Below are 27137 nucleotides of genomic sequence, written 5' to 3'. Positions count from 1 at the left end.
AAAAACCATTTGGGGTTTTCTAAAGACCCATCCAAAACCATGACACATAATGTCTGGCGTGCTAACCCAGGACACACACAAAGACAAAAACTAGCACACATGCACCACAGAGTAAGATAATCTGGTGTTTGTTCCCACCATCCCGAGCTCTATCACCACTGTTCTGCATTCCATGCGAGATGATAAAATGAAGTCTGGATACACATCTATCTTTTGTCATTTTGAGATGTTTAGCCAGTGTGCAATGTGTGTGGGTTTGTGTGTGCCTAACCCTGAAGGTAGGCGGATAATTTGCTGTAATTGCTCCTCTGCTGGGGCTTTGCTAACAGATAGATATCCAAGGTATGGCTGCTGGACTGTGTAGTATCAGATTTTTTTCAATTGATAGACTGACAGTTGAGCGGTAGCAGTCATCAGCTCTCTGTTGAGTCTCCAGTTGGCTTCAAGGTTGCTGGATGTGTCATACCTGTGTGTCAATAGGAGATTTGATTTCTGCTCTTCAAGCGCTATTATGTAGGATTAAGATGTGGAGCCACTAACTCGGCTACAAGGAGCATTTAAACAACGACTTTGGGTTTTTCTGTTCATGTCATGGTCCTTTTCCAAAGCAATACTGTTCCATACCAGAGAGTAACATAAAGTTATGGTTACATAAATAAGATAAGGTCATGTATCATCAAGGCAGGAAGGTAACATAAGGTAAGGTCATGTAGTGTACTTAGGAGAATCCAGGATGCACCACATGAAGTAGTATAAGGAAAATATTACAAATAATTACAGAATAGACTCATGCTAATGAGCACAGCAAGTAAGTAAGTCAAAACCAAAAAGTGACATGGTTGAGTGTACTGTTCACAACAGGATGCTTCGGTAACACAAGAAGATCATGGTCTTCTTGTGTTACCGAAGCATCCTACAAGGCTCATGCATACTAACGCTTGGGTCATATTGTTCATATTCAACCTTTACACACACGTCTATCATCATTCATACGGCGCCTGTGTCTGCTTGAAGACGCACAGGTCTAAATGGCCACAGAGAAACACTCATTGATATTAATGGGCAGTTGTGATTTCCCCCAAAACTCCAGTGAAAACAAGTGTCCGTTTCATTGGGCAGCGGTTTGAGCCAATGAGCTGTCGACAAAAGACAGCGTGACATCTTTTTCACATTCATAAGGAAATTCCATGAAATCAGAAAAGAAATGATCTGAAAAATAAACAACGCCATTTCTTTTCCACTTTATGTGATGTTAATAAAAATGTAATTCTAGAGTAAAGCAGCTGTCACAACAGCCTCTGGTCAGACTAATGGCCGCCTATACTTCGCTTCAGCTGAGACCGGCGGGCTTCACACAGGACCTGGTCTTGTGGACGGAGGAGACAGATGACTGCTCAAATCCACAGTAGTGGAAAGAGCAAGTTCAGTAAAAAGCCACAAAATGACTGTGAGAGGAGTAAATGTAATGAGTTATTTCTAGTCTTTACAATCCTTCAGCGACAGACGGAAATAAGGACTCGGTCCTGCCATTTTGGTCACGGAATAATAGGTGCATTTTGAATTGAAAGATTTGAAAGGTGAAACACTCTTGCTGCTAGTTGGGCTCTTTGGATTAAAGCAGAACATTTCTGCTGTAGCTTTGGTGCATGAGTCAATGTTGTTCCTTCTCCAACATTTTGTTCTCTTTGGGGCCCAATTTGGGAGAAATATTACTGGCTGTTTCATTTAAACGCCGACCAGAAAATAAACGCAACCAAAGAGTCATAAACAAAACCAGTGACACCAAACACTAACGTATGGAACGAACAGCAACAACCCCAAACATGAACCATTAATCTCACGATACGCGGCACACTAAAAGAGACATCCTTCAGAGTTACTCGGCTTGTCAGGATTTGATGTCCTTTAGTTGTCATTGGATACCGGGGAAAAACATTTGTGAAGCCAGCAGAGGTTTGTCTGGGTCTGCGATTCTCAGCAATAAAATAGAAATTGCTGCCAATCCATCAGCGATCCTTTAAAATAAAGTGATTGTTGACGGTTGCTGTGTCGCAAAATGAAATCTCCCAATGTAGGATTACAGGTGGACCCATAATAGTTTTCTAAGATGCCATTAAATTCAGTATTTATTGGGGAAATCAGTGACCATGGCATACAGGGTGACTGATCGCTTGAAAAAAGGAAACCTCTGATCTTGTTTCTTCTTCCTGCAATATTATCTGTCCTTGATGTCTGGCTCCATTTCCTCTGAGATTTATATGACTGATGATGACCGCTTCCCTCTTGGGGTCCGACCGCAGAGCCGCTCACAAACGGCTCCCTCGGCTGCTTTAGAGATCGCCACCATCCACTCAATGTTCTGTAAACAGCGATGTACTCCCGTAGTGTTTGATGACAGTCCATTTTGAGCAAAACGAAACATTTCCGTGGGTTCAAACTTTTTCACTCGGGCCTCATATTTATGGCACGTTAGTACTAGGACGCATCATCAAGAACCTCTTTTTATTGTCGTGTCAGGCTTTGTGGGAAACCCTCTGAAGACTCCTCACACCGGCGTGCGTCTCTGTGTGGGGTAGCCTTCGTAGGTATTGTGCAAAAGCTGCTTCTTTGCTATTTTCGGGCTGCTTCCTCGGTAGTTGTTGCCTGTACGTGTGTGCCTTTTTTTCTCTGACGGCTCGTAATTTTGTGTGTCTTATTCGTCCATGTGCCTCTATCGACGTGCAGCAGTGCAGGCAGCAAAGAGGCCTGCTATAGTGATCTGTGGTTAGTGTCTGCTTTTGGGCAGCAGGTGTGTGTGTGTGTGTGTGTGTGTGTGTGTGTGTGTGTGTGTGTGTGTGTATGTGTGTGTGCGTGTGTGTGTGTCTGAGCAGGGCCAGTCTGGTCCCAGATTTAGAGGAGGAAGCCGGTGTCAGGGCCAGGAGATGAATCTCTCCTGAGGGATCCGATAAATAAGGAAAAAATATCTTTGAAAAAGGAAAACGCAGCTGTTTCCAAAGGAGAAGTCAACAATATTGGTGGCTTTGGATTCCACAGCCACAAGGTAGGAGGCCGGCTCACTCTGTGATGCTGATGGTACTACACGTCTCCTCCCTTTCACGATGAACATCTCCCTTTCTCTTCCTCGTCTACTTGCACGGACATCTTTTCTTCCCTCTTGGCCGCTACGTTTCCCAATCCTCTCATCTCTGTCTGCCTTTCTTTTCCCTACACTCTCTCTGTCATGAAGACAGCCGGGACAGAGTGTGATTCCCTTTGGAAAGTCTGTGGTGACCACAACGCATTTCGGCGGCTTAAAGGCAGAGCATATGATCCACTGATAAATCAGTCTGGGCCAGCTTCCATCTCCCCCCTGGGCTGACTTACATGTAAGACCTACTGCTTGTTTTACACACAGGCACAGCTCCAAAGACGGCGACGGTAACCGGATACCTGGATATTTAAAAAGCAGGTGGGCCTTGAGGAAAATCAGCCGAAAAACAATCAATGTTTTAAATAATACGTCTGTCCAGAATGTCAACACAATATTGTTGAGATGAAAGTGGAGAGGACTTTTGCTTTCAACATGTTTTTGGTGAAAGCCAGGAATGCATAATCCAATTTTACCTTTCAAAACTGTGTTATTTTCAGTATGGGGGGGGCTCAGTGGGACCTGATCTCGCTTTTCTCTAAATGTACAATTCAGTTGTGGTCAGTGGGTTTTTAAAGCTTAAGAATAGAAATGGTAAAATCTAATTCATTTAAGAGGTAAATAACTGTCCTAATCTACTTAATAATGTTTTTTTTAATGTATTTTTCGGTTATATTTTGGGGTGTCATAGATTAGTCCATTCAGATTTATTTTCTATAATCATCTGTCAAAAGCAGTGTAGACAGAGACTGATGTTTATGTAATAGTAATCAACATCATTCACTTTCTGCTCCAGATGATCAGCCGTGTAACCAAATGTTCAGCCACATAATTTATATGTGAAAACTGAAAGCGAGTGCACCGAAAACATTATTGATGGCCCTCATTGGACATGGAAACTGTGCGTGTGCAACTACAATAAGTAGAAAATAAGACCCAACCATTAATACACCGGCATTATCTTGAAATATGATACTTCTGACTAGTTAGTATCCCAAATCTGGACTATAATCTGAATATCTCAGATCTATATTACAACCAAAATGTAATCAAACAATTTCTGGACCAAATCTGTCTACTACAAAGGCCTGATATTTTCTAGACTAGTGACTATAATACAATAAGTAGAAAGGGATAAGTTATTGATTAGTGTTCTCGATCATTAGATGAATGTCAAAGTTACATTCGTCTTAAAGTGTACACAATAAGCAATTCCTCTCAAACAGCATAATGTGTGTGCGTGTGTGTGTGTGTGTGTGTGTGTGTGTGTGTGTGTGTGTGTGTGTGTGTGTGTAGCTCTGAACATACTGACCATAATGGGCAAGATGTGTAAAAAAGGCACCGACAGTAGACGCACAGCTCGAAATGTGAGACTTCCTCTTGGAAAAGGAATTCATACTGGACTTTTCAGTCAAATAAGATATCCAGGAGGTGGGGAAAGTGTCCGTACAGGAGGAAGGACTGGGCAGAGTTTCCCCTGCACATCCTTAGTGATAAGATCCTTTAATCCAGAAAGCCTCACGGCACTGGGAGTGGATGCATGTTTCTTGTGGGTGGCCTCCCTGGGAGTCAAACCCCTAACCTCCACTCCACGCATAGCATCTAACTTCTTTCTCACCTTCCTTTATCTTTACTTTCTGTGTTTGCAGTTTCAACATCGCTCAAAGTCGACCTGGGAATCACAGCAATTTGTGAGTTGAACAAGTTAAAACAATCGTGACGTCAAGTGATTTTAAGATTGCACGCTTCATTATCCTCCGATAGACTCGGCATATTTTCGTGTCTTGCCACTCTTCCTCCTCTGTGCTCTTTTCCTCATCTCTCTCCTCCACCCTGCCAGCCTCCCTCCATCGCTCCCGTCTCCGACTGTTTTCCTGTCAGTATCATGTTTGGAAAGTCAGCCTGCGGGTCAGCCCGGGGCTCGTAAATTTGTCAGCGGCAGCGCGGTTGAAAGGGAGGCTACTTGCTCGGGAGGGTCAGGAGCATCTGTGCTCACATGGGGCCTTTTTCTCACTGTGGACCCACGGTTGTTGTTTCAGGCACGTCCTCTACGGAGAGACGACCAGCCTGGGAACATGTGAGGGGCCGCGGGGTGCAGCGTCCTCTGTGACACGAGTATGCGATGAAGACCTCTTGTATAACGAGGTGGGAGTTCTCGTTGTTGAACAAGTACATTCAAATACACTCCAATTATCAGGGCAGACACACACACACAAGTCACATGTGTCTGTGTGTGCGTACTTGTTACGACTTTGTGAGTGACTGCCTTCATTCCCTAACCCTTGACCCTGACCTTTGAGGTAAACTCCCCCCTAACACACTCATCACTGTCAAGAGAACAGCTATTGTTGAACCACTTTGTGTTTCTGGGTCCAATGTGTTTTACGCTGGGGTATTTTTATCATTTGTAAGAATAACTGGCCAAAATATATTTACGTTTACCACAGGTGCAATAGACTGTTAGAATAAATATATAAACAGCAACAACACTGGACCAACATGCAGTGCAGCCACAATACATCTCATATTTAACACCACTCTTCTCCAAACCAAATTCAACACATCTGACTTCTTTCAACAGGTCCACATCTGGACAGAAAAGTCAAAATTACAACATGGTTCTGGGGAAATAAAAGGAGTCTCAGGTCATTGCTGATGGGTGATGTCACAGCAACATTGTCTTCTGAACATAACTATGACATGTGTAACAACGACCTTCAAGTCGCGTCCTGCTAACAGCAATGGACCAACAAACAGGCTGTGCGGGTTCGTCAAAGCATTTCATTAAAAACGGAATAAATCAAAGTGATGCTGACGCCGAACAAAAGTTGGAGGGCTTCATCCTCTCGGACTGAAGGTCTGTATGAAATGTCATGACAATCCATCCAAAAGAAGTTGAGATATCTCCGCGCGGGACAGACCGGCCGACATGTCGTTATAGCGTGGCATCATATTTCAACTCGTTTGAAATATTAAATACTTTCACAAGAACATTTGTGCACGCATAAATGTGTGTCTGTGGCTTCCAGGACAAACACACACTCACACCCTTCTTCCTCTGTTCCATCAAGGTCACCAAAGGCTTTAAATCACCTTTCATCTGTCCCAGAGTGTCTCAGCCCTCAAGCATCCACTGGGTGTGCCTTTTTTCTTTCCTTTCGAGCCTCCTTTCTCTCTCTTCCTCTATTCGTTTTTATTTACTCCAGATAAATCCCTGCGGGCTTCCCGGTGGCTTCACAGAGGAATGTGACAGCAGGAATGTTTGCCGGGACATTTACGTCGCTCCTGTCGGCAGCGGTCATCTCCATTACCAGAACGACGGGGTCACTGCGATAATGGACGGAGTTCACTGGGCACACGAGGACACGCCGGTCCGGGGTTCAGCGGTTCACAGGTTCACAACCTTTTTTAACGCCGGGATGAAGGAGAAATTCCAAGTCCTGCACTGTGTGACCCGGCAATGTCAAACGGATCCTCGAACAGATTTCAGCAACGACAGCGAACGAGTCCGATCGGGATTTTATTGATGTGAAAGCAAAGTCGTCCTTAAATAACAAGACTATGGAAATAAGTGTCTGTAGAAGTACACTGGTGAGGTATAGTATGTTTTTATTCATTTAAAATCAAGGTGTATGGGGCACCCACCATGAAACTTGGTATTGGATTGAAAACCACAGTTTGTTCTGTCCCCCGCTCTTATCAGCATTTCCTTGAGCTGCGTTTAGAGCGGCAAACGTTCCCCCTCACTTATTCTAACAGGTGCTATTTCTAACTGCGAAACTGTGAGCGATTATGTCGCTCATATTGTGGTTTTAAAAACAGAAGTGAATGTTACAGCGAGATAACCGCTAATGCTGATGCAGTTTGCACTAATGCCGCCGCCGGCATCTCCCCGTAGCGTCCCATGTTTTGCTGTTTCAGTCACTTCAAACCTCATCACATGCACCTAAGCTCAAACACAGCCCGCAGGTGTGTTTAACTTTCGGCAGAATGGGTTTTGTGGCTTTGGTTACGCAGCGTTCTGGGGGAAACGCAGGAATCAAAACAAAGAGACACATTTGTTTGCGTCTTTTGCTTCTCTGTTTCCTTCCTTGTCTCTCTGTTTCACATATACAAACTGTGTATATACAAACACAGCCTCACACAAGTACACACACACACACACATACATACACACACATGCACACACTAATTCCAGGTTAATGATCTCCTCTGCGCGGCCTCCTCATAGACAGTTAAACACAAGACAAAGGCTGACAGCTTTACGGCGCTTTTAGCAGGAAAGAAACATGCAGGAGTAAACTCTTTCTTCGCCTCTCCTCGTTTTAAACACACTTGTACTGAAAAACACGTAAAAACATGCATATAAAATAAACATGCGTGCAAGACTTCAACCTCTGTTGTCGGGCTTTTTGAGCCTTACAACAACAACACAATGAAAAGTCATAACACTGATATATGAATATTAGACTGAATATCCACTTGTGGAAATGTATCATTGGCATTACAGACATGCCAACACTTATAAGCCTCTGTTTGCTCTGAGTTTAAATACATGGGATTTGAAAAAAGATGAAATATTAACACATGTATCATAAAAACAGCAGCAGTCACTAAAATCCAATAAATGATGTTCATATGTTTGGTGAGATGACAGATGATGGAATACAAGACCTCTTGAAGAAGTGTCTCATTGCCTTGTTTTTCTTTTGAGTCTGGGAAGCCTTTAAAACTGGATCTGGACCGCTGAAACCAATACCATAATCAATTTGTTTCATACTGAGCCAGTAGCGCAATAAATCATGCATCTGTTTACATGAGCTCCTGGAGGGAGCCATCGCATCAACCTGTTTCTGATCAGCTGCCTCTTGTTGCACAGAATGCGGTCAGGAGCTCTCTCCTGAGGTTTACAGCAAACGTTTGACGCGGGGCAAAAGACGGCGAGTGAAAGATATGCGGAGGCCGACAGATGCGGGGAGAAAACAGCAGATGTGCGCCAGGACGGCGAAGCTCTGCCCCGTCCTGCTCGCGGCGCGGCAGAACAAACACAGCAAATTCCTCCGTGCCTGCACCCGGAGGTGATAAATGGGAGCAGCGGGCCCTAATCAGATGTTCCGCCAGGGTTATCTGCTCCGTTCGATAGATCGTTACCAGCCGCGAGTGTGCCGCACTTCACCTCCTTATCTCGTCACACTCCTCCATCCCGGCGGCCACTATCGCGCCCAACTGGAATGTCCGATGAAGACGCGAGACAGGACGGGGAGAAGAAATGTGGACAGAGAGAACAAACAAGGCAAGACGTGTAATCTCCGTACTTAGCCCCAATCTCTGATGCCATCTCGTCCAGTTGGAGAGTTATGGCGTGAGAGGGAGCGATATCATCGGGGTGGGTGGGCGCGGGGGTGTGGGACGGATGTGTGTGCGTAGCGGGATGTTAGGAGCAGGGCGTGTGACAGAGATGACTTCAAGTGTAGATGGTATGCTCCCCTATAAATGGCTATCTGCTGACCTTGAGGTCAGCCAGCTCTGTGTGTGTACATCTCCGTCTATGCATACACCCGCAAAAAAGGTTAGCTGCTTCCATTCCCTGAGGACAATGCTGACAGGAGTCATGCACAGACTCAGAAACACTGCGAGGACAATAGAGTTGTCCCGTAACACCTCGTCCTTTACGACAGACAGAGAGCTGGAATGGAAAACACATAATCGGGTTAACCAGAGACGTTTCCCCCCATCAAGCCTTTTTCTTTCTTGAGGCGGCTGTGTGTTTTGCCAAAGAGTTGACAACCAATACAATCCAAACATGAGAAAAAGGAAGCACTTTAAAACACTGTAACTCAATGAGCAGAATTATTTGTATATCTTGGGCCGTTCTTGAACATCACTGCGAGTTCAAGCGAAACTTGTAGCGGCAGTGAAATATCTGATACTGTAAACAGATGAAAACAAACACGGAGGTTTGTAGTTTGTTAATGTAACTTTTCTCACCATTGCAGGAAGGTTTCGACTGCCAAGTTTATGTCTCGGGAAAAGATCCTTTAGTCCGCAGCAGCATATCTTGAATTCCTCGCTTAACTTCTGGCTAATATTGTTTACGGTATGCTGGACGTTGAGGTGAAGTGACGGGTGGTCCTCTGTTCTGTTCTGTTCTGGTTTCTGAGGCTTTGCAGGAAGTGTTTCGAGACGGTTTAGTGAAAATTTTCCAAAGCTCCCTTCTGCATCAAACAACTGACTCTTTGATCGAGGCCAACTAATTATTTGATCATGCTGGGGCTTTGGGACACGTTTCGCAGCAAAGGAAGTGGCTTACCTGCTCTAAGGCGCTGAGAAATGCAGCCAGGCATCATAAGACAAGGAAAACAGCCGCTTAATAAGGGCATTTCATTTCAGAATAAGCCCATGGCCGTCTGGGCCCAGCTAATCTCCTGAAACCCCACTTCTTAAAGCTGTCTGGCTTATTTGCCTTTAAAGTGCGGGAGGTAGGCTAGTAGAAAGCTGGGCTGTTGACTTAGGTAAGAGGTAAAGTGACAGCTCAGCTATTGCCATGCAGTGGGGTGTGCAGAGCCAGAGAGGAGGAGAAGTAGAAAAGGAGAGAGCAGTCATGATGACAGACGAGCGCACAAAAGCATAACATCATCATATAATATTTGAGGAGGCAAGTGTGATTTAAGTCTGCAGACACTGGAACAGCCTTCAAACGGGCTGCAATAACTTTACAAGTGCAACCACTTCATGCTTCTTGAGCAGATTGGATAGCGGGCTGCTATCAAAACTGTATTTGAGGCAGATTAAGAGGCCGAGAGGCTGTTGAGGTGATAAACTTTGGGTCTCGCTTGAAGTAAATCCAGCTAAATTACAGTTGTTGTTAATTGAATCTTCTGTGAAACCACAAAGTATTTTTAGTAGGCACCAAACAGCTTGTGGTGCATTAAACCATCTTCTGGATTAAACATGTAGACAGGGAAAACCGAGACAAACGCAATCAGCTCTGTGATCTGGTCAATGGAGTCACATTTATGTGTTTATTAAAACTCCCCTGGATTTCATCCAACAATAACACACTTGAAATGACAAGTGCAGATCTGTGCTTCGGAAAGGAAAACAGGAGGGTGGGGTCAAGCTGTAAAAAAAAAAACGAAAGGGTATTTAAAAATGAGGGAAATGTAGAAAAAGGATGACTTTAAAACCGTGAATGGATTTTCTTGGATTATTATGGGGCCAACCCGCTGGTGAGACATCAGCAGACAAACATGCAATGGGAGCTTTGGCTGCGCTGCGAGCCAAGCCGGGCTCAGAGAGGCCTCCGCACCTGTCTGTCTGGCTGGCACGGAGGAGCAACGGCACAGCAAACCCATCACAGTTAAATGCAGATGACACAGGGACAACATTTGGAGTTCCTGCTCTGTGACCCGTGAAACCAAAGCCATTTCTGTGCATCCTTGACTCACCATAACCACGAGGTAACAGCTCAACCACACAAAAAAAAAACAACTAAGCCTGATAGGAATAGCTCATTTTCCCCTGCAGGCTATTATAGCCCTCGCAGTGGGCGCGGATATTTGCTCAGCAACGTGTCTCATTAATTGAGGGAGCATTGACCTCTTGTATTTGTTTTCCACTGAGATGCTCCTCACCAATACTGCCTAGTGTCTCCCCATGCGCGCCATGATATACAGTATTGCCTTGTGGGAGATTAATAGAAGGTCTGTGACCAGAGACCAGCATCCGAGAAGGGCGGGTCATCCTTTTTCCACTAAATAAGTCTCAACTGGAGTTCTCCTAAAATATTATAGTGAAAAAAAGAGTACAGAGTGCTGCACAGACTTCTCTGGATCCCCTGCACATATAATACATACTAAATTGAAACCTCTTATGAATTAAATGTGAAATCATTCATGTTTAAATTCAGCGTGTGGCTGGAGAGAGATCCCCTTTCTGTCCGAAGGTGTCCCGTGGAGTTTTCTTGTAAACAAACAGAGGTTATGTTTACGTTCAGTGTTTCTCGCTAAAATGGCCCTGCGTGCATTTTCTTTATAAAACACGAGCAAATCTGATATTGCTGTATCTGTACCGGCATCCTGTGTTTACAGCTTGCTGTCTGCTGGGCTGCCTTCGCCGGTGCATCGCAGCTTATCTTGGCAAATCCCCATCACCTGTAGATCAGTGGAGTTGGAAGAAGTCATTGACAGGAGTGTGTACTGCGTACAACACAGCTCCGCGGCGCGAGAGAGCTCTGAAACACCACAGGGAAGCTTCAACAGTGGCCCGCCGCCGTTCCCCCGAGCACCCAGCTGTGCATTAGGACATGTCAGGAGCTGCAGCGTGTCACACAGCATGAGTCATCCAGCACAGAGTGTCACTTCACTGGACCTCAGTGGAAAACAGGGACGTCCGCAAGGCAAACAGTGATGCACGCGCTTCTCTAGGAATGAAGATGAAAAAGGAGCTGGAAAATATACTCCTCATCCCGCAATTTGAAGTTTTCCACACCACTTGCTCGGCTCTTTTTCACTCTTTTTTTTCTCTCAATGGGTCATTCTGAACAAGTGATGAAAGCTTAGGAGAATGGATGACTGAACAAGAGGTCAACATAAATCATGCAGAGGGTAAAGGAGGGGGCGGGGGGGTGCATATGGTTCGCAGAGAGCACTTGAGACTGGATGTAACGCAGGGGCTCCTAAATCTATCACGAGCCCAAGAGGATCCCCTCAGAAAATGAGCTCTCTATCTGCGCTACTGCCGCAGCTGGCTGTGAAAGACATCAGTTGACGCCGAAGCTTAAATCACTGTCAGCGCTTTATTTGCTGTGGGTCAGTTTAAAGTCTGAGATTCTTACATGTACACCCTGGGAGGATTCGCTGGTGTAAGAAAAAGGCGACGGCAGCGTTAAATCAGATCACCGGTGTAAACGGAGCCGCTGCATTCTTCCTGGCTTTGATTTGCTTTCACAAACACAGATTACACGGTGAAGGTGCCTCTCGGTGAATAAATCTGCTTTAGGCTCGGCCTGTTAATCCACGCGCCAAATATTTCATTGTCTCAGACAGATTGTTTGTCTTCTCCGCTGTTCTTCTTTTCATTTATATTTGATTCTAATTTGTAGTTTCACTTTGGCCACACATGAAATCCAGACTTTTAGGCAGTTTTAGAAACAAGAAGAGACCACCCAGGAGTGTTTCGGGCCTCGTTCTACTAGAGCTTTCTAAATCACTCCAATCGAGCTAAGACACATTAAAAACTAATCGTACGGCGATGACACACGGTAGTCGTGCAAAGCCTTATTTGCAAAGCAGATGGAAAGCCTTGGCCTGTCCAACATTAATTACAATCACATTCGGGGAGGAAGCCGTCCCTCCTCCAGGGCGGTTAGGACTCTGTGTACGGCTGGAAGAGATGGCAACCTAATCCCCCGGTCGCCACAGAAATCTGAGGGAATCGTCAAAAGATGCACAGGACGCGATTAATCAAAGTCAAGAGCCAGATGTGCAACAACACAGTACAAACTCAAACTGACGCAGCACAGGAATACCAAAACCACAGACACACAAACACCACGCCGCCACCATCACACTCCCACACAGAAGCCAACAGAGTGGCTTCGATATTTGAGACCAAAGCGGCGGCCTCCGGTATCTGGTTTTCATCACTACATGTTGCAACACCGACACTCAGAGGACCAATAAGTAGAGAAAAATGTGTTTGCTTTTTTTTTCTAACTCCAAAACTGTTTCTCTTCCTCTTAAAACACTTTAAAACGGTTTATAAAGGTGAGGTCTAAAATAGTTCAAGGACTTCCTGCTTCAGTAAGAGTCAGAAACAACACGTTCATTCTCATGTGATCATTTCTCACTGCTCTCATGGCCACATCATGACAATGCTCCTAGTTTCTAAGAAGAATGACAATCAATCTGGATTTAAGCCTCCTTGTCCTCCAGCGCCTCTGTTTATCTTCAGGCACTTTGTTTAGAGTCTCCCAGTAAACACTGGCGCTGCTAATGGAAGGAAGGCCTTCAGGCTTTTATGTTCCAAACTCGTTATGATTAAAGTGTCCCTCTTTATCGTCACTGGAGCTAATTAAAGACAAATCTAGCTTCAGTAACACAAACATCGCGACGCACTTTACGCACAGAACCTGCAACTCGCTGCGCTGGAGGTCAACAGCAGGAATAGCCCCGATCCCGTTTACTACAAATACCAGCGGTGGTGGTTGATGAGGATACAAGCTCTATTTCCCCTGCGAAGACATAAATCATGGAGTAGATTGCACAGCAGGACTGGCCACAGAATTGTGGTTCTATAAACGAGCCGAGGGGAGACAATCTACCCGGAGAGGACGTGTAAGAATAAATTACCCCGAAACAATACAAACCTGATCAATGTTTCTATCCCAGAGGAGATGAGGGAGTCTGCGGTTCGCGCAGTGAGCTGTGGGACGTTACCGGGCGCGCGTACTGGTGCGCCTGTAGTGCGAAGTGTTGGATGAAAATGTGGGTCAACTATGAACTCCAAAGGTCCTTCAAAGTCCAATGTGAGGATAAAATAAATAAATGATTCTCAGATAAGCATGATCCTAATCCATGCGTCTTCTCAAAAGTCAGATGATAACATTGGGTCAGCTTTTTCCCAAGCGACCCTCCATCAACCGTGCTCATGCCAAACACCTGTTCACCCGTAGAGTTCCAAAACGCAAAACCAGATTTTTCATTTCATTCATATTTTTGTTTTGTTTTATTGTCATACCCTCACATGAGCGCAAATTCCCACAGATGAAAACAATCACGGATAAATGAAAATAATTTCAGCGAACTTACGGAGGTTGACGAAGCTCATCACCATATCTGCGTCATTTAGAAAGGAAGTTTCTTGATATGTGGCCAGAGGAGGACTCTGGGTCGTCCGCATGGACTCGTATCGGTCCAGGATGCCTTCCACTTGGCTCTTCTCCTCGCTCGAGATGGTGTTGTATAAGTCCAACATGAAAAGTGGAGCGGAGTTGTATTTTCCGTGTGACAGATGCGGTCTCGGTCTGTGCGGCAGCCCGAGGATGGACAGGATCTCCTTCTGCATCTCCCTCTTCTCGTGCGTCCGCAGCCGCCGGTGGATGAAACCCGGGTGCACTTCGTTGTGTCCATCCAGTGAATAATTACTCCCCGCAACCAGGAACATGCAGTAATAAGCGCTGCACCACAATCCGACCAAGGCAAGCCAGCAGCTGGTCATGGTGTTGTCCCGCTGTGCTCTCCGGAGTCCCAAGTGTGTGTCTGTCTCGGAGCTTTAGTTGCCTATCCAAATGTAAAAGAGGCGTAATGGTAACCAAAGTCCGTCGGAGCGCGCAGTTATCTGTCACAGCCGCAGATCAGAAGCGAGAACAGCTTCGCGAATCAAGCCATTTGAAATACTTCCTAAAGAGAAATGTGCGAAAAAGTGTCGGTCCTGCTTTCATTGCTGAGTCCCGTCCCGCGCTGTGCTGCTTCAGGACAGAGTGCACCATGAGAAACTTTATTCTGAGTCGGTCAAACGACGCCGTTTGAGACGGTGTTCTCAAATAAGAGAATAAGTCCACTGACTGAAGCCATTTCACTGACGCGGACGTGTTTGCTCTCCAAACAAAATAAGATGTTCCAACGTTGCGCCCTGTAACAGTGGAAGTGGTCTCGGCGACGCTCACGAGCTGAGTATGAGAGTCTAACAGGAATCAGCAGGTTGCAGTCCATAATATGCGCGCGCGTGTACGTATGTGTGTGTGTGTGTGTGTGTGTTGAGAAACCGCCCACTCCGTGCGCACTTAGCCAGAGGTGGAGCTCTTCAGGCTACAAGGACAGCTCCAACATCATATTTCCATATTTCTTTCGCAGCAGAATAACAGCCCGTCTATTCTAGTAAAAACACGAAGCTAGTCTACTTTGGCATTGCGCATAATGTTCCGGATTTTTGTGTTTGTTGCAGATGTTCTGTGCCGATTAAGTTCCCAAAAGGTTACACTGTTGTTTGTGCTCGGGTCCTTGCGCTCTTGTAACATATTCCTCCTCTGTAAAAAAAAAAAAAAAAGTCCTGTGTCATAATGAAGCGTGGATCACATCTTCCTCACATCCAGAGTCAGGGTGTTTTCCGACCCCGCTGGAGCAGAATAAATGTTGCCCAGTTGAGGCACGACCCCTGACGATGGAGTTGGAAACAGCAAGCAATGACGCACAGCAACCTCCAGAGGAGACGCGATCGGATCTCCTTCAGAGCGCTACGAAAATAAACGGTCTCCGTTTTCTAATTAATTGTACATCTTAGCATTTAAAATGGAAACCAGCTGGGGGATGGGGCTGCCCCTTCAAGTCGCTGCCTCTGTGGAAGGTGAACACATTGCACAGAATAGTAAATTGCTGCGCGACAGGTCTGGAAATATCAAAACATCACAACAATATGCTGAACATGACTCATGCATATGTGAGACGAAAATGAATACATTTAAATCCTTATTTGATTCCCCTCGCCCCTTCCTCTTCCTCCCATCATTCCTTTCACCCTAACCTGTGTTATGTCTTCATGGCCCCTTCAGACTGCGATGGTCCTGGTGATAAGGTCCAAAGGTGTCCATATCTCTCAGTGTCTCTGCTACTGCTGCTGCCGCTGCCAGAGCCGGTATCTTATCTGCATGTGAGGAGTGAGAACCAGCATCAAAGCTACACGTAGCACCAACAAACACACACACACACACACACACACACACACACACACACACACGTATAGCTTTAAGAGTAAATACAGAAACAGCTAATAAACCAAATAGCATATTATTACTCAACATAATTCTTTCTAATGTGTTCTTAACAATGCTGGTGTTTTGCCCGTTCACTAATATACTTTATTACGATTACTTGCAACCATTTTGTAGGGCACTCCATTCAAGAGGAGATAGTAACACTTTTAAATGTTCTTCCTGCCACAAATATCCCGTCAGTAGCCACCAGAATGAAAATATTGTGCAAAGACTTCTTGTTAGAGACAGCATTGTGCCTATACCTGTTCCATGTGTGTGTGTGTGTGTGTGTGTGTGTGTGTGTGTGTGTGTGTGTGTGTGTGTGTGTGTGTGTGTGTGTGTGTGTGTGTGTGTGTGTGTGTGTGTGTGTAAAGGTGAGGGGGTGGGGGGTTGTAAGAGGTGAAGCCGAGAGATGAAACGCTAAAAAAAACAGAACCAGGTCTGAAGACGTCCTAATGCTCTCAAGGACGTAATTCATCACATTCTTTCGTTTTTCTTGGACTCAACATTCCCATTTACACAAATGAAAGCTTATTCCTGATTTACAGCACAGATTTAGTGGTTGAGCTGAGTTTCAGCAAAACTAAATACTTCTTTCATTGGCGATGATACAGTGAACGGGTGAGTTTCCTCCAGATACCTTTTGGCTGAATACAGAGACGGGGAAATAGTCATTTTGCGGGTGAAACAAAAAGTAAAGGAAAAATGGGATTTTTACAACCTCGTATGAGTCAGCACATGGTGACAAACAGCCTGGAATCCATGTTTTAAACTCTTGACGGGTCATTAACTTTGGGCATGTGTCATATTAAACAAACACAGGCCAGCACAAAAGCATCCACAGCTATTTCTTCTTCTTCCTCTTGGTGCTCTCCAGCGGCCTTCCTGTGATAAACAAGCGGCACACTTTGGGTTGACAATGATTGGAAATGGTGCTTAATACTTCTATATGTCCTTCACATTTTACTTGACATTAAGCAACTGTGTGTCCGCGCGTGTGTGTGTGTGTGTGTGTGTGTGAGTGTGTGCATCCCCAGAGGCAGAGCAGGTGATGTGTGTGTATGCTGGGTGAATTGGAAGTAGAGGGAGGAGGAAACATTAAACAGAGGTTCTGTGTCCTGTCATCACACTGTCTAGACAGGACACCTCCTAACCTAATGAGGTCTTTGTCTGCCTGTATCTATCTCCTTTGCACACACACACAGACACACACACACACACACACACACACACACATATCTCCTTGGTTTTTGTTCTTTTCCAGTCCTCCTGTGAGACATTTTTTATTAAGGAGCATTAAAAAGTTCAGGAAAGAGTTCAAATAAAGTCACACACAGAGCGATTCTCGTACGCCGCGTGTTGTGTGCTCAACTAGGATGCACACACACGTCTGTCCGACATGCAAAATGAAGGGGGAGCGCGCTCCAAGCCCGTAGGAATGTTTACACCTGGCACAGATCTGACAAGAGGTGAATGTTCTGCAATAATTACAGCATATTGCTTCGGTTACTGGGTCACATGAACATACGTGTACATATCTCAGTGCGTTTCAAAGGAACAATGGTGAGCCGCTGCACGTTTTGTTCTTTTGATGCTTTCGTGATGGATTTGTTTTGTGGTCACGAGCATCCTGTATAGTTCTGCATTGAGCATCACAAACCGATAAAAAAAAAAAAAATGCAGGCGCAGGACCCATTTATTTACAAATAAACAAAATGAGCTTGGTTTAATCAGCTTGCAGTTTTGCATCAAGAAAATGAAAGTTGAAGTCTCAGTCTGCTTGATGTGGAGCCTCCGTTCCCCTCCAACCATCAGGGGCCAAACAGCCACCTGTCTGAAACAGCTGTGCACGCGCTGCTACGATGTTGAGCTTTGTGTCTTGTCTCCCTGGTATTTCGGATATAATTTCTTCCAAAACTATTCACAAAAACCTAAATATTTAAACCTAAAAATACAACAGCGTCTATATAGAATTGGGAGTGATGATTCGATAACAAGCTACCATGGTTGACAGGTTCTGATTGGCCTCATACTGCTTGTCTTAGCTACACAAAGGAAGACAGATTTAACCCCCCCAAAAAAAGTTTAAATAAAAAAGGGCAAATGCCACAAACAGCTTGATTGTAATTATTTAAAATAAGTACACCAGTGAAATAATCTTCCAGTCTTTTGATATATTATATGCTGTATGAATGTGTGAACTGTACCTGTGTGAAGGAGCAGCTGCAGGTGGATGAGGAGCTGATCCGCTCTGCTAACTGCACGTGAAGCTGTGGCTGCAGTGCAGTGACACAGATGCACACATACAGAACATTATGCACGCACATAGGAAATGCATCCACTGGTAACAATGGAAATGCATGCAGGTCAATCTGTCAATAACTTTTTTAAGTTTTTCTTACTCCAGGAACCAAGGTCGCCAGCCCTTCCCTGCTGCTTCCATGCTCCTCCGCTCCCTCACCCACATGAAAGCGCCGTAATATCCAGATCAGTCCTATGGAAAGAACTACGCCTCATGATGCCCCACTTTGATGCCCTGTGTGTGTAGTACGTGTTGGTGAGCTGCTACTTCTTCGCTTTCCTCTGATGTTAAACCTAGCGCTAAGTGATCATCCCTCAGAGAGGCCAATTAGGCCGAGGCTTGACTGTGGGAAGAGGAACTTCCTAAAAGAATTACGCTAATCTTTTTCTAACGTCTAAGGAGAGAGGGAGGATGGGGGTGAGGGACTAGATTCGCACATGGAAAGGCTTTTGGGGGGGATTTTTAAGGATACGGGAGCGTTCATGCATTCATGTTAAACAGGAAATGCCGTATTGAAATGGATGCATAACTGTATCCTCAGACTGCAGCTTGATGGAGTGAGGAGAGAGGAGTGCTGGTGGTGAGTTATGGCTTCAGCGCCGTGTTGGAGCCAAATTAAGAAAACAGATCTACTTTTGTCTGATCTTACCTGCAGGACAGTTTCTTAAACGTTATGTTTCCTGAATGAAAATGGGTCACAGGCCTGTTTCTCTGTTGTGTCTTCATGACTGGTATTCACAGTAAATAATGAGTTCAACGACCCCCCACGCAGCCTCTCCAAATCTGGTCTTCACATCAAATGCCCTAACACCAACAGTACAACACATCTTCACTCTCTTTATCTGTTGCACTGGACGACATTTATCTTGCGCTGTGCCTCCATCAACCAGGAGAAGTCCTGAAAGAAGCAGATGAGAGTTCAGTATTAAATATAGTCCTGTTGGCACAAGACCAGTGCATTTATACTTGTTTGCACTAAAAGTCAGTCAGTTTTCATCATTTATCGCCCCAAAAATCTACCTATTCTGTTGTTGAAACTTCTTCAATGGGATCATTGACTGCATCTTTTACAATATTGTAAATTGGATATCTTTGAGCTTTTGACCAAACAAGCAATTCAAAGGTGTCATATTGGGATCCAACCAATTTTGAATGACTATTTTCTTGATTTTGCAACATATTTTCTGACCGATAACTTCAAAAGAAAACTGATGAAAATAACTATAAGTTGCAGCCCTCTGCTGCACATTTGGAGATGCCGGTACGAGTGTAAAATATATCCAGAATACCTAAATTACCTGCAGACGAAAACCTGGATTACTTAACTGTGAAAGGTGGAAAGGTGGAAAGGAAATGCAGACCACAGTGTATTGAGTTCAGGTCTCTTAAAACTGTGTGAAAACAGCCAAAGAAACGTATAATACATAATATATTGCCGGCATTAATCTAGGTTATAACTGTCGGGGGAGCAGAGCATTGAAACAATTTTACTCCTTAACTGTAACTCTGCTTTCTTGCTTTCTTGCTTTCTTGCTTTCTTTCTTTCAGAACGTGAAAACTCAAAACTCCTCCTCACTCTCAGTCTCTCTGGACACATTTACATTATTACTGGGTGGACCGCAGAGAAAGAGGGACAGAAGGGAGAAACAAGAGCAGAGAGAGTACACTGCAAGGTACAGTAAGCTTCTGGCATCTGTCCTAATTTCTAAAGAGCACCAGCTGGAACTGGCATACTTTCTACCGTTCAGCGCTCCCAAGTTCCACGCCACAATCCCAACTCCCTAATTCCTCCAAGTCGCTGATTCTATTTGACCGCCCCTTATTGAGAGCACATGTGTCGGACATGTTTTCATAACCCCAAATCATCATGCTAGCTTTCAGGGTTATTTTTTCTTCTCCCCCCCCCCCCCCCCTACTTCTTTCATTCTGTTGGGAGTCGTGGAAATACTGTGATTCTATTGATACTACGCAAGCCACGCTCTTTCTGCATGCCGCTCAACTAAATTAAAGGGGAATACATGGAATACCAGCGCTAATACACATGCGACCAATCCAGGGGCCTGGTTTGGGTTCAGACAGTCAGCACGTACGGCGCTCTGACAGACAGAAGACTGTGATTAGGTGGAGGTAGAGGAGGGGGTGGGTGGGGAGGGGGCGTTATGCTGTCTGCAAAATACTACATATCACTCAATTTTTCATCCCCCGTTACAGGAGTGTGTCCTGGTGAAACGTAAATTACAGCGTGTGAGCACCCCGCGCAGATGAAATGCCACATAGATGACAGCTGAATTCCTTTTGCTGCAATTCAACTGTAGGAGAAGCACAGACGCTCGCAGCGCAGGTGTGTGTCTGGGTGTGTGAGAGGTTCAAGGTCTTTTCAATATTTACTGAGGAAACACCGGAGAGTGTTTTCAGCCGGTTTTGCTCCGTGGAGCTTTGTCTTGCACCACATGTGACTACACACACTTACGCGCACAAGAGAATTCCTACACAAGTATGTCTGTGCAACACACACACACACACACACACACACACACACACAATATCCTCACTTCAGTGGTTCCCAACCTCTACTGTGTGATGTGCACCGACAGCCCTAACTCAGCTCATTTATCAATGACTTTTAGCTATTTCGACCATTTGTGCATTCCTTTTTGCAACGTTAACAGTTTCTCACAATTCTATTTGAACCACTTTTCCTTTACTTTCACATTATTCCACCATTTTCACAGGACAAAGTCTTTCACAACGTATCCATTACTTTTAGCTATTTTAAACATTTTGAAATACACACACACACACACACACACACACACAACTCGCTAAATGTTTTAGCTTTTTTTTTTCCAGCATCTTTCAGCTCTCCAACCAAATGATTTACTAATTATTTTTAGCTTACTATTTAGACAATTCTGTCATTACTCTTGGGCATCTAGTTCATCCATTTTTACATTACAGCGGTTTTGTCTTCCACCATCAAATCATAATTTACTTTTTTGTATTATTTGCACAGCTACTACAGTCTTGCTATGTCCCTTCTGGTAACTGCAGAACCGTTGCTGTAGTCCTCAGCAACAGATGGTTGATTACTGCAAAGAGCGCCACCATGTCGTGTCCAGCACTATCTCCCTTGATTACAGCAAAAGACAGAAAGAGGAAGCAAACATAAATGAGAACGAGACAGGAGGCTGGCCAGAGACCAGTGAGAGGAAGACACAGCCTGACTCTAAGAGGGATAGATAAAGAGGTTGACCTCCAGTCTGTCTGTCTGTCTTTGGTGCTGCTGTTGGCACCATCGCTATCAGCAACCGGAAGGATCTTCCTTCTTATCCGCAGCACTCGTCTCCAGCACCTCCAGCCCTCACCCTCCTCTCCCCGTCTGATAGTCCCGTCTCTGATGTGTCCCGTTTGCTGGAATTCACACAGACCTGCGCTTTGTGCCACATGAATGGGAGCCGAGAGATTGGAAGAGACTCATTGAAGTAGTTTTAATTCAAAAGGCATGTTTGGCTTGAAAGATGATGGCTGAGGCGGAGAGCGGTGGCTTCTGATCCCCTATTCCAAGTTTCATAGAGGAAAAACGCCTGGCAGTGATCCTGATACAAGATAATCAGTTAGCGTCCGCAGAACCAGAAGTCTGGATTTGTCATTGTTGTTCTTCAGTAATGAGCTTCACATTTGGAAAGGAGCCCTCTGCCGTCTTGTTCAAAGCAGATAAAGCCCAGTGTCAAGACCGCGGCTTGTTATTAAGAAGGTTGAGCATGAGTCAGCAGAGCCTATTGTTTAATAACTAAATATAAGTGCTGGTTCTCTTCCTGCATCATCGGGCCATCGCAGCTTATCTGACTGACGTGAAGGAGAAGTTTCAGGGGAATGAAGGAACTTGTATTTTATCTACTTGCTCCAGACTTGGACGTAATGTGTCTCCCTGTGATGTCGCGACACAGTTCATGTCTTCCTGGATCCTATTGAGTCATCCCAAACCGTTTCAGTAAGAAACGTATAACGTATACTATTACTTGTACTGAAAGTACAGTAAACTACCATGGAAAATGGCCTTTTGAAAAGTCTTCTCTTTTTTTTTAAAGACATAATGTCAGCAGTGTCTTTGCTAAAAATGGTAACAAAAACTTCTAAATAAACATTTGAAAAGCAGTTCATCTATGTGTTTTCAACTGGAACAACAAACGCTGCATATGAGTCCTGATTGCATCGGCACATGTTTCAGTACATTCGTGTACTTGATCATATTTGTCTTAAAATTACAAGCATCATTCAACATGTGAAATCAAATCAGGCAGACGTTATTTAAGAGAGCCCCAGTGGCCGATTCACCCCGCTGAATCCCAACCAGCTTAAAGACTGCTGATCTGAGTTGACCTCTGAACCCTCTGTGGACTTGGCCAGCTCAAACAGAAAAGTCAGATTTTTCTCCACGACATTGGAACCGAGTCCGATGGGAGGAGATCTCACTCCGCGGGACATCACACCCAACACCTCCAGCAACTCGAAGCCTGAGAACAGAGTGTGAGACACGACACACTGAGGAGCTCTGGGCTGCTGCTGGTGCTGCTGGTATCCTCACCACATCAAAGCACAGCCCACTACAATGGCCTCCCATGAGGGTAATGAGATTAAGTTTGATGTGGATTCACGATTTCCGGATAACTCCAGACAGAAATGGACGCAGAGAAAAGAGCAGACCTTCAATCGGAGGCTCACTTTGAATACTCACTGAGAATGAAGGCAAATAGCTGCATTGGGCTGGGTCACTCACACACACACACACACACACACACACACACACACACACACACACACACACACACACACAGTTAACTAGATTTCATGTGTTTAGCCCACTGAGGTAACACCAGGGTTGTTTGCAGAGCGCCATTATATGAGACCACCAAGGCTGCAAAGGGGCCTTAAAGCATGAACACAGCAGAGGACAGAAAGCACCTCACAAGAAAGCACAAAACTCACATGGAAGTTTAAACATGATCAGATCCTATCAGGATGAATGAGCCACACTCATATTTTCAACTAAATACCTCTATATCGATATAAATAATCATCAGTAATGTGGATAAAAATCACTGAGTGGGTAAAGGCAAATAAAAAGCACAGCTTAGATTGTCTGGTAAGTTCAAGCTTTTGCAATATTATGACATCCCAAATCTGAAATGATATTTAGATTTAATGATTAATATACTATTGTTATATCACCCAGCACTTGTGCAATGTTTCTAATTATTCCAGACATGATAATCTTCAGATTAATACAAAGCCTTTTGTAACTGTTCAACATGAAGCCCATATCTTTATCCATTAAAGCTGTTGACCTCTGCACACGACTGCCTCGTCCAGTCAATCTTTATGGAAAAGCCTGCCGGTTGTGAAGCGCGATGATGCAATCACTGGACGGTGTCACTCAGTTTCAAACTGACTGAGCGAGTGTTTGAATTGGCCGCTGTAATGTCAGCTTTGGACGGAGGTTTGACATCCATTCAACATGTGGCTTCTTAATATTTGGCGCTCTTCGTCTGTCCCTCGTCCCGGTAGAGACGGAGCTTTAAACTGTGAAGACCAGACACTGACGTGACTGATGGGTGTGTGCGTGCATGCGCGTATGTGTGTGTGAGTGTGTGTGTGTGTGTGTTTGAGGGGTCTCCATTTGGCGGTCTCCACTTCAAACGGGGAAATCGGAGGAGTAGTATACGACGATCCTGGCCGACGTCCATGCTTGCCTGATTTAGCCTCACCATTTAAAGAAAAATCCTTGAATGAAGTATTACTGAACTATTTTAAGTTTCCTTTTCCGGTGCCAACTTTTTCTTCTTTTCTTTCTTTTTTGCTTTGTGATGTTCCTCTGGGTTAAGGAACCAAAATAACATCAGGGAATTAGGTAAGCACGGTGGTTTTTCATTCAGGTCTCTCAAAATCCAAACGAGCAGTAGACACTAATACCAGACTCCTGTGACGCAACCATCTCCTCCTTCTCATTTCCTCCTCGGCGAGGCGGAGGGGCCCCAGACAGGAAGCCACAGGTTCGGCAGCCAATCACGTGCCAGAAAGCTGTCAGATCCTTATGGTTGCCATTGGCCCACATCAGAGCAGTGCAGCGAGCCTCTGAGGTTTCTTCTTTTTTTTTCTTACTCCAAAGCCACCAGGGATTCCCTCCGGCTGCTGCCATCTGTGCCCGACCCCAAAACGGTTACAGAATTCAACCATTAAAAGGAAATAATCTGTAAGAAACACTGGATCTTTAAATAAACTGTGCGTCCCACAGAGCAGTGCTACTTTTGATGTAAATGGGCAGGGAAGTTCGGTTTCAATTGTTTAATATTGGGAAAATGCACTCTTTTTCCGCTGTAAAGTTGTATTTTTATTTTTAAACTAAACTCTTAGAGGAAATGTCGTATTGTGGAATGCAGCCCTGTTAAATCTTGTTAATGTGTGCTCACCCACGCCATGATTAAAATTACAATAACTACCGGCTTGAGAAGACGCTGGTTGTGCAGCATACAACTACGCAGAGTTTGGGTATGAAAATGCTGAAAACCAGCAGTCAAAGTAATAATCACGCTGCCAAATGTACATCTGACAAACCACAGCGGTTTCAACAGAGTTAAGGGGAAACGACGCAAATGTGTGGACAAACAAGCCTAAAGACGTGGCAATCAAGAAGCAGGGAATTAATTACTGGAAGGAAACGTGCAACTCAATGTGTCAAAACCGCAGTAAAGCTCATTGCTGCCTGCAAGAGGTCTGAGCATTACATTGATTTCCGAGACTAAGATTCTTCTTGAATCGGCTGGAGGAAGTCGTTGTCCAGAGACGCCCTGACAATCCATTGTTAAAACTAGAAAGGTGTAGTGAGTAGAGCTCAGATCTCTGCCAGGTGTGTCTGCAATGACCACTGCTGTCTTGTGCGATTTAACGAATACAACCCATAATTGTCTAACCCCCGCGTCTAGACTGCAAGTGGATCGGACGTGTTTCTCACTCACACACCTCACACTCTCGGGCAGATGTTGACGTTTCACTTCGGTCTCACGGGCATCACCGTGACTTGAAGTGTTTCGGGAGTTTTTTCAACGATACGTGTGTGAACGTGAAGGCTGACGGGACATTAAAATGGCGTTAGAGCAACCGTGTCTCTGGAGCAACAGAAGTGGTTGAGTGGCGGCGACGCATTCGGCTGTGTTGTCACGAGCGGCCCCGAACGGCCTGGAGCGTGGAGAGTGAGGCAGACAATGTCAGCATAAAACACACAATAAGAGAGAGCGTTTTGTGATTCACCGCCACATCGAATGGTCCTTTGCATGCAGTCTGAAGTGGCACCCAAAATATCAGTGCGTTTGCGGCAAAAGAAGAGGGTGCACACACACACAATCACATGATTATAACCCTTGTATTATAAGTCTTCTCCTGTGTGTGACTCCTCTGATCTGCATTTCGATCTTCAAACCGAGTGTTTTCCTCGTGCTCCTCATTTGGTTTCGGGCAGACAGTCAATATGAGTGTCTAGCATGCTCACTGGCCTCGGTGAGATTTGGATTCTAACTTTTAGATGCTCCAATTGCACAAATTAATGACATGCAATCGAAACGCTTTGCAAAACATTGTAATAAATACAACCAGTTATCGTTAGTCAGTGCACATACTATTCCAGAGCTTCAGTGCTGTTACCAAAAGGATCTTTTTTTTTTAATTTGAGACGGAGAAATATGCACACTTTTGTTCAAGGTATGGTGAATCTGCACTCCGACACCGCAGAGAGGCTGGAGCAAGACCTGGCGGGCACTGAAGACTCGCCACCAGACAGTCTGGGAGGACGGACAGTCAGACAGACAGAAAGACAAGGGCACTGCCAGGATGCTCTCCTATAAATTACAGGCCTGAGATGATAAGCCCTGCCTGTTTACACTCTAAATCTAGTACAGCCGGTAAATTATAGTACAACAGTTGTATTTTAAACCATCTTGCAGCGTAGCAAACACATATGACAGCTACACGAGAGATGCTGCAACGGTCCAACACGAGCCACTTTTATATAGTAAAGCAGACCACGACTTGCTGCTATCAGTATTAGCTTAAAGTGTTTACAGCAGAAGATCCAAAGTACTACTTGTTCTTCTAAAACTACAGCCGAGTCTGTGGGCAAAGCATGCCAGTAAGCTGCGAGACGCCAAAAAAGGAAAATGTTGTTTATGAGGAAATTGTGTGACATAAATAATATGTAAGCCCTGATTGGCCCCGCAGTGGAAACCTGGCAGAGGGTTGCTTCCTCTCCTACTTATCAAGACTGCCCAGCAGACTCTGGTCGTGATGCCAAAAGGTCACGGCCACCGGTGTTATCGCACTACGACTCCGTCCGCGCGCACAAACAAGAGGAGGCTGGGGTGATAACAGAGGACGGAGTAACAAAGTTGAAAAATAGAAACGCCGTGGACTTCCTGGCTTTCGGGCACACATGATGTATGCAGTGGACGCAAAGAAAAACACGAGGATACTTTCATGGACAGATATAATTAGATGAGCAAATACACAAAGGCGGAGGGAGCAGAACAACTGAGAATAAAGGGGAAGAGAGGTGGCGGTGCTGGTAGCAGAGCTCTTCCTTGTACTACTGTCAACGGGAGGAAAGACAAACAACTTAGCCATTAATATCACTCGTATAGAAGAACAGCCAAAGCTTCAACATCAGCAGGAGCTGAGCTTTTACTCGTAGCAGCAAGTGATAGTAGTAATACTGGGAAATACGACTGGTAGCAAGAAGAAGAGAGAAGTGGTGTGAAGTAGTTGTTAAATGCTAATAAAACTACTAGTACACTAAGAAGTTGCTGAATTTTTAGTAACTCCTGTAGTTTTAAACTAGTGTTACTTGTCATGGTAGTACTTTGTAGTAATGTTTGTAATGAGCTTGAGAAGAGCATGAGAAGAGCCTGCAG

General features: G+C 44.8%; 1 protein-coding gene across 2 annotated transcripts in view; it reads right to left on the bottom strand.

Moving 5' to 3' along the window:
* Positions 1 to 14468, bottom strand: part of bmp6 (bone morphogenetic protein 6) — a 39011-nt gene extending 24543 nt beyond the window's left edge. For both annotated transcript variants that reach the window (XM_068581632.1, XM_068581633.1), the window contains exon 1: positions 13939 to 14468. In XM_068581632.1, coding sequence (XP_068437733.1) covers positions 13939 to 14347 — 409 coding nt within the window. In that variant the 5' untranslated portion in view covers positions 14348 to 14468. The remainder of the gene's footprint in view (positions 1 to 13938) is intronic.
* Positions 14469 to 27137: the final 12669 nt, after the last annotated feature.

The sequence above is a fragment of the Clinocottus analis genome, unplaced genomic scaffold (assembly GCF_023055335.1).
Source record: "Clinocottus analis isolate CAN_PGR_092001 unplaced genomic scaffold, fCliAna1.0.p SCAF_18, whole genome shotgun sequence".
Lineage (NCBI taxonomy): Eukaryota > Metazoa > Chordata > Actinopteri > Perciformes > Cottidae > Clinocottus > Clinocottus analis.
The sequence above is the reverse complement of the archived record's forward strand: the minus strand, read 5'-3'. Positions and strand labels throughout refer to the sequence as shown.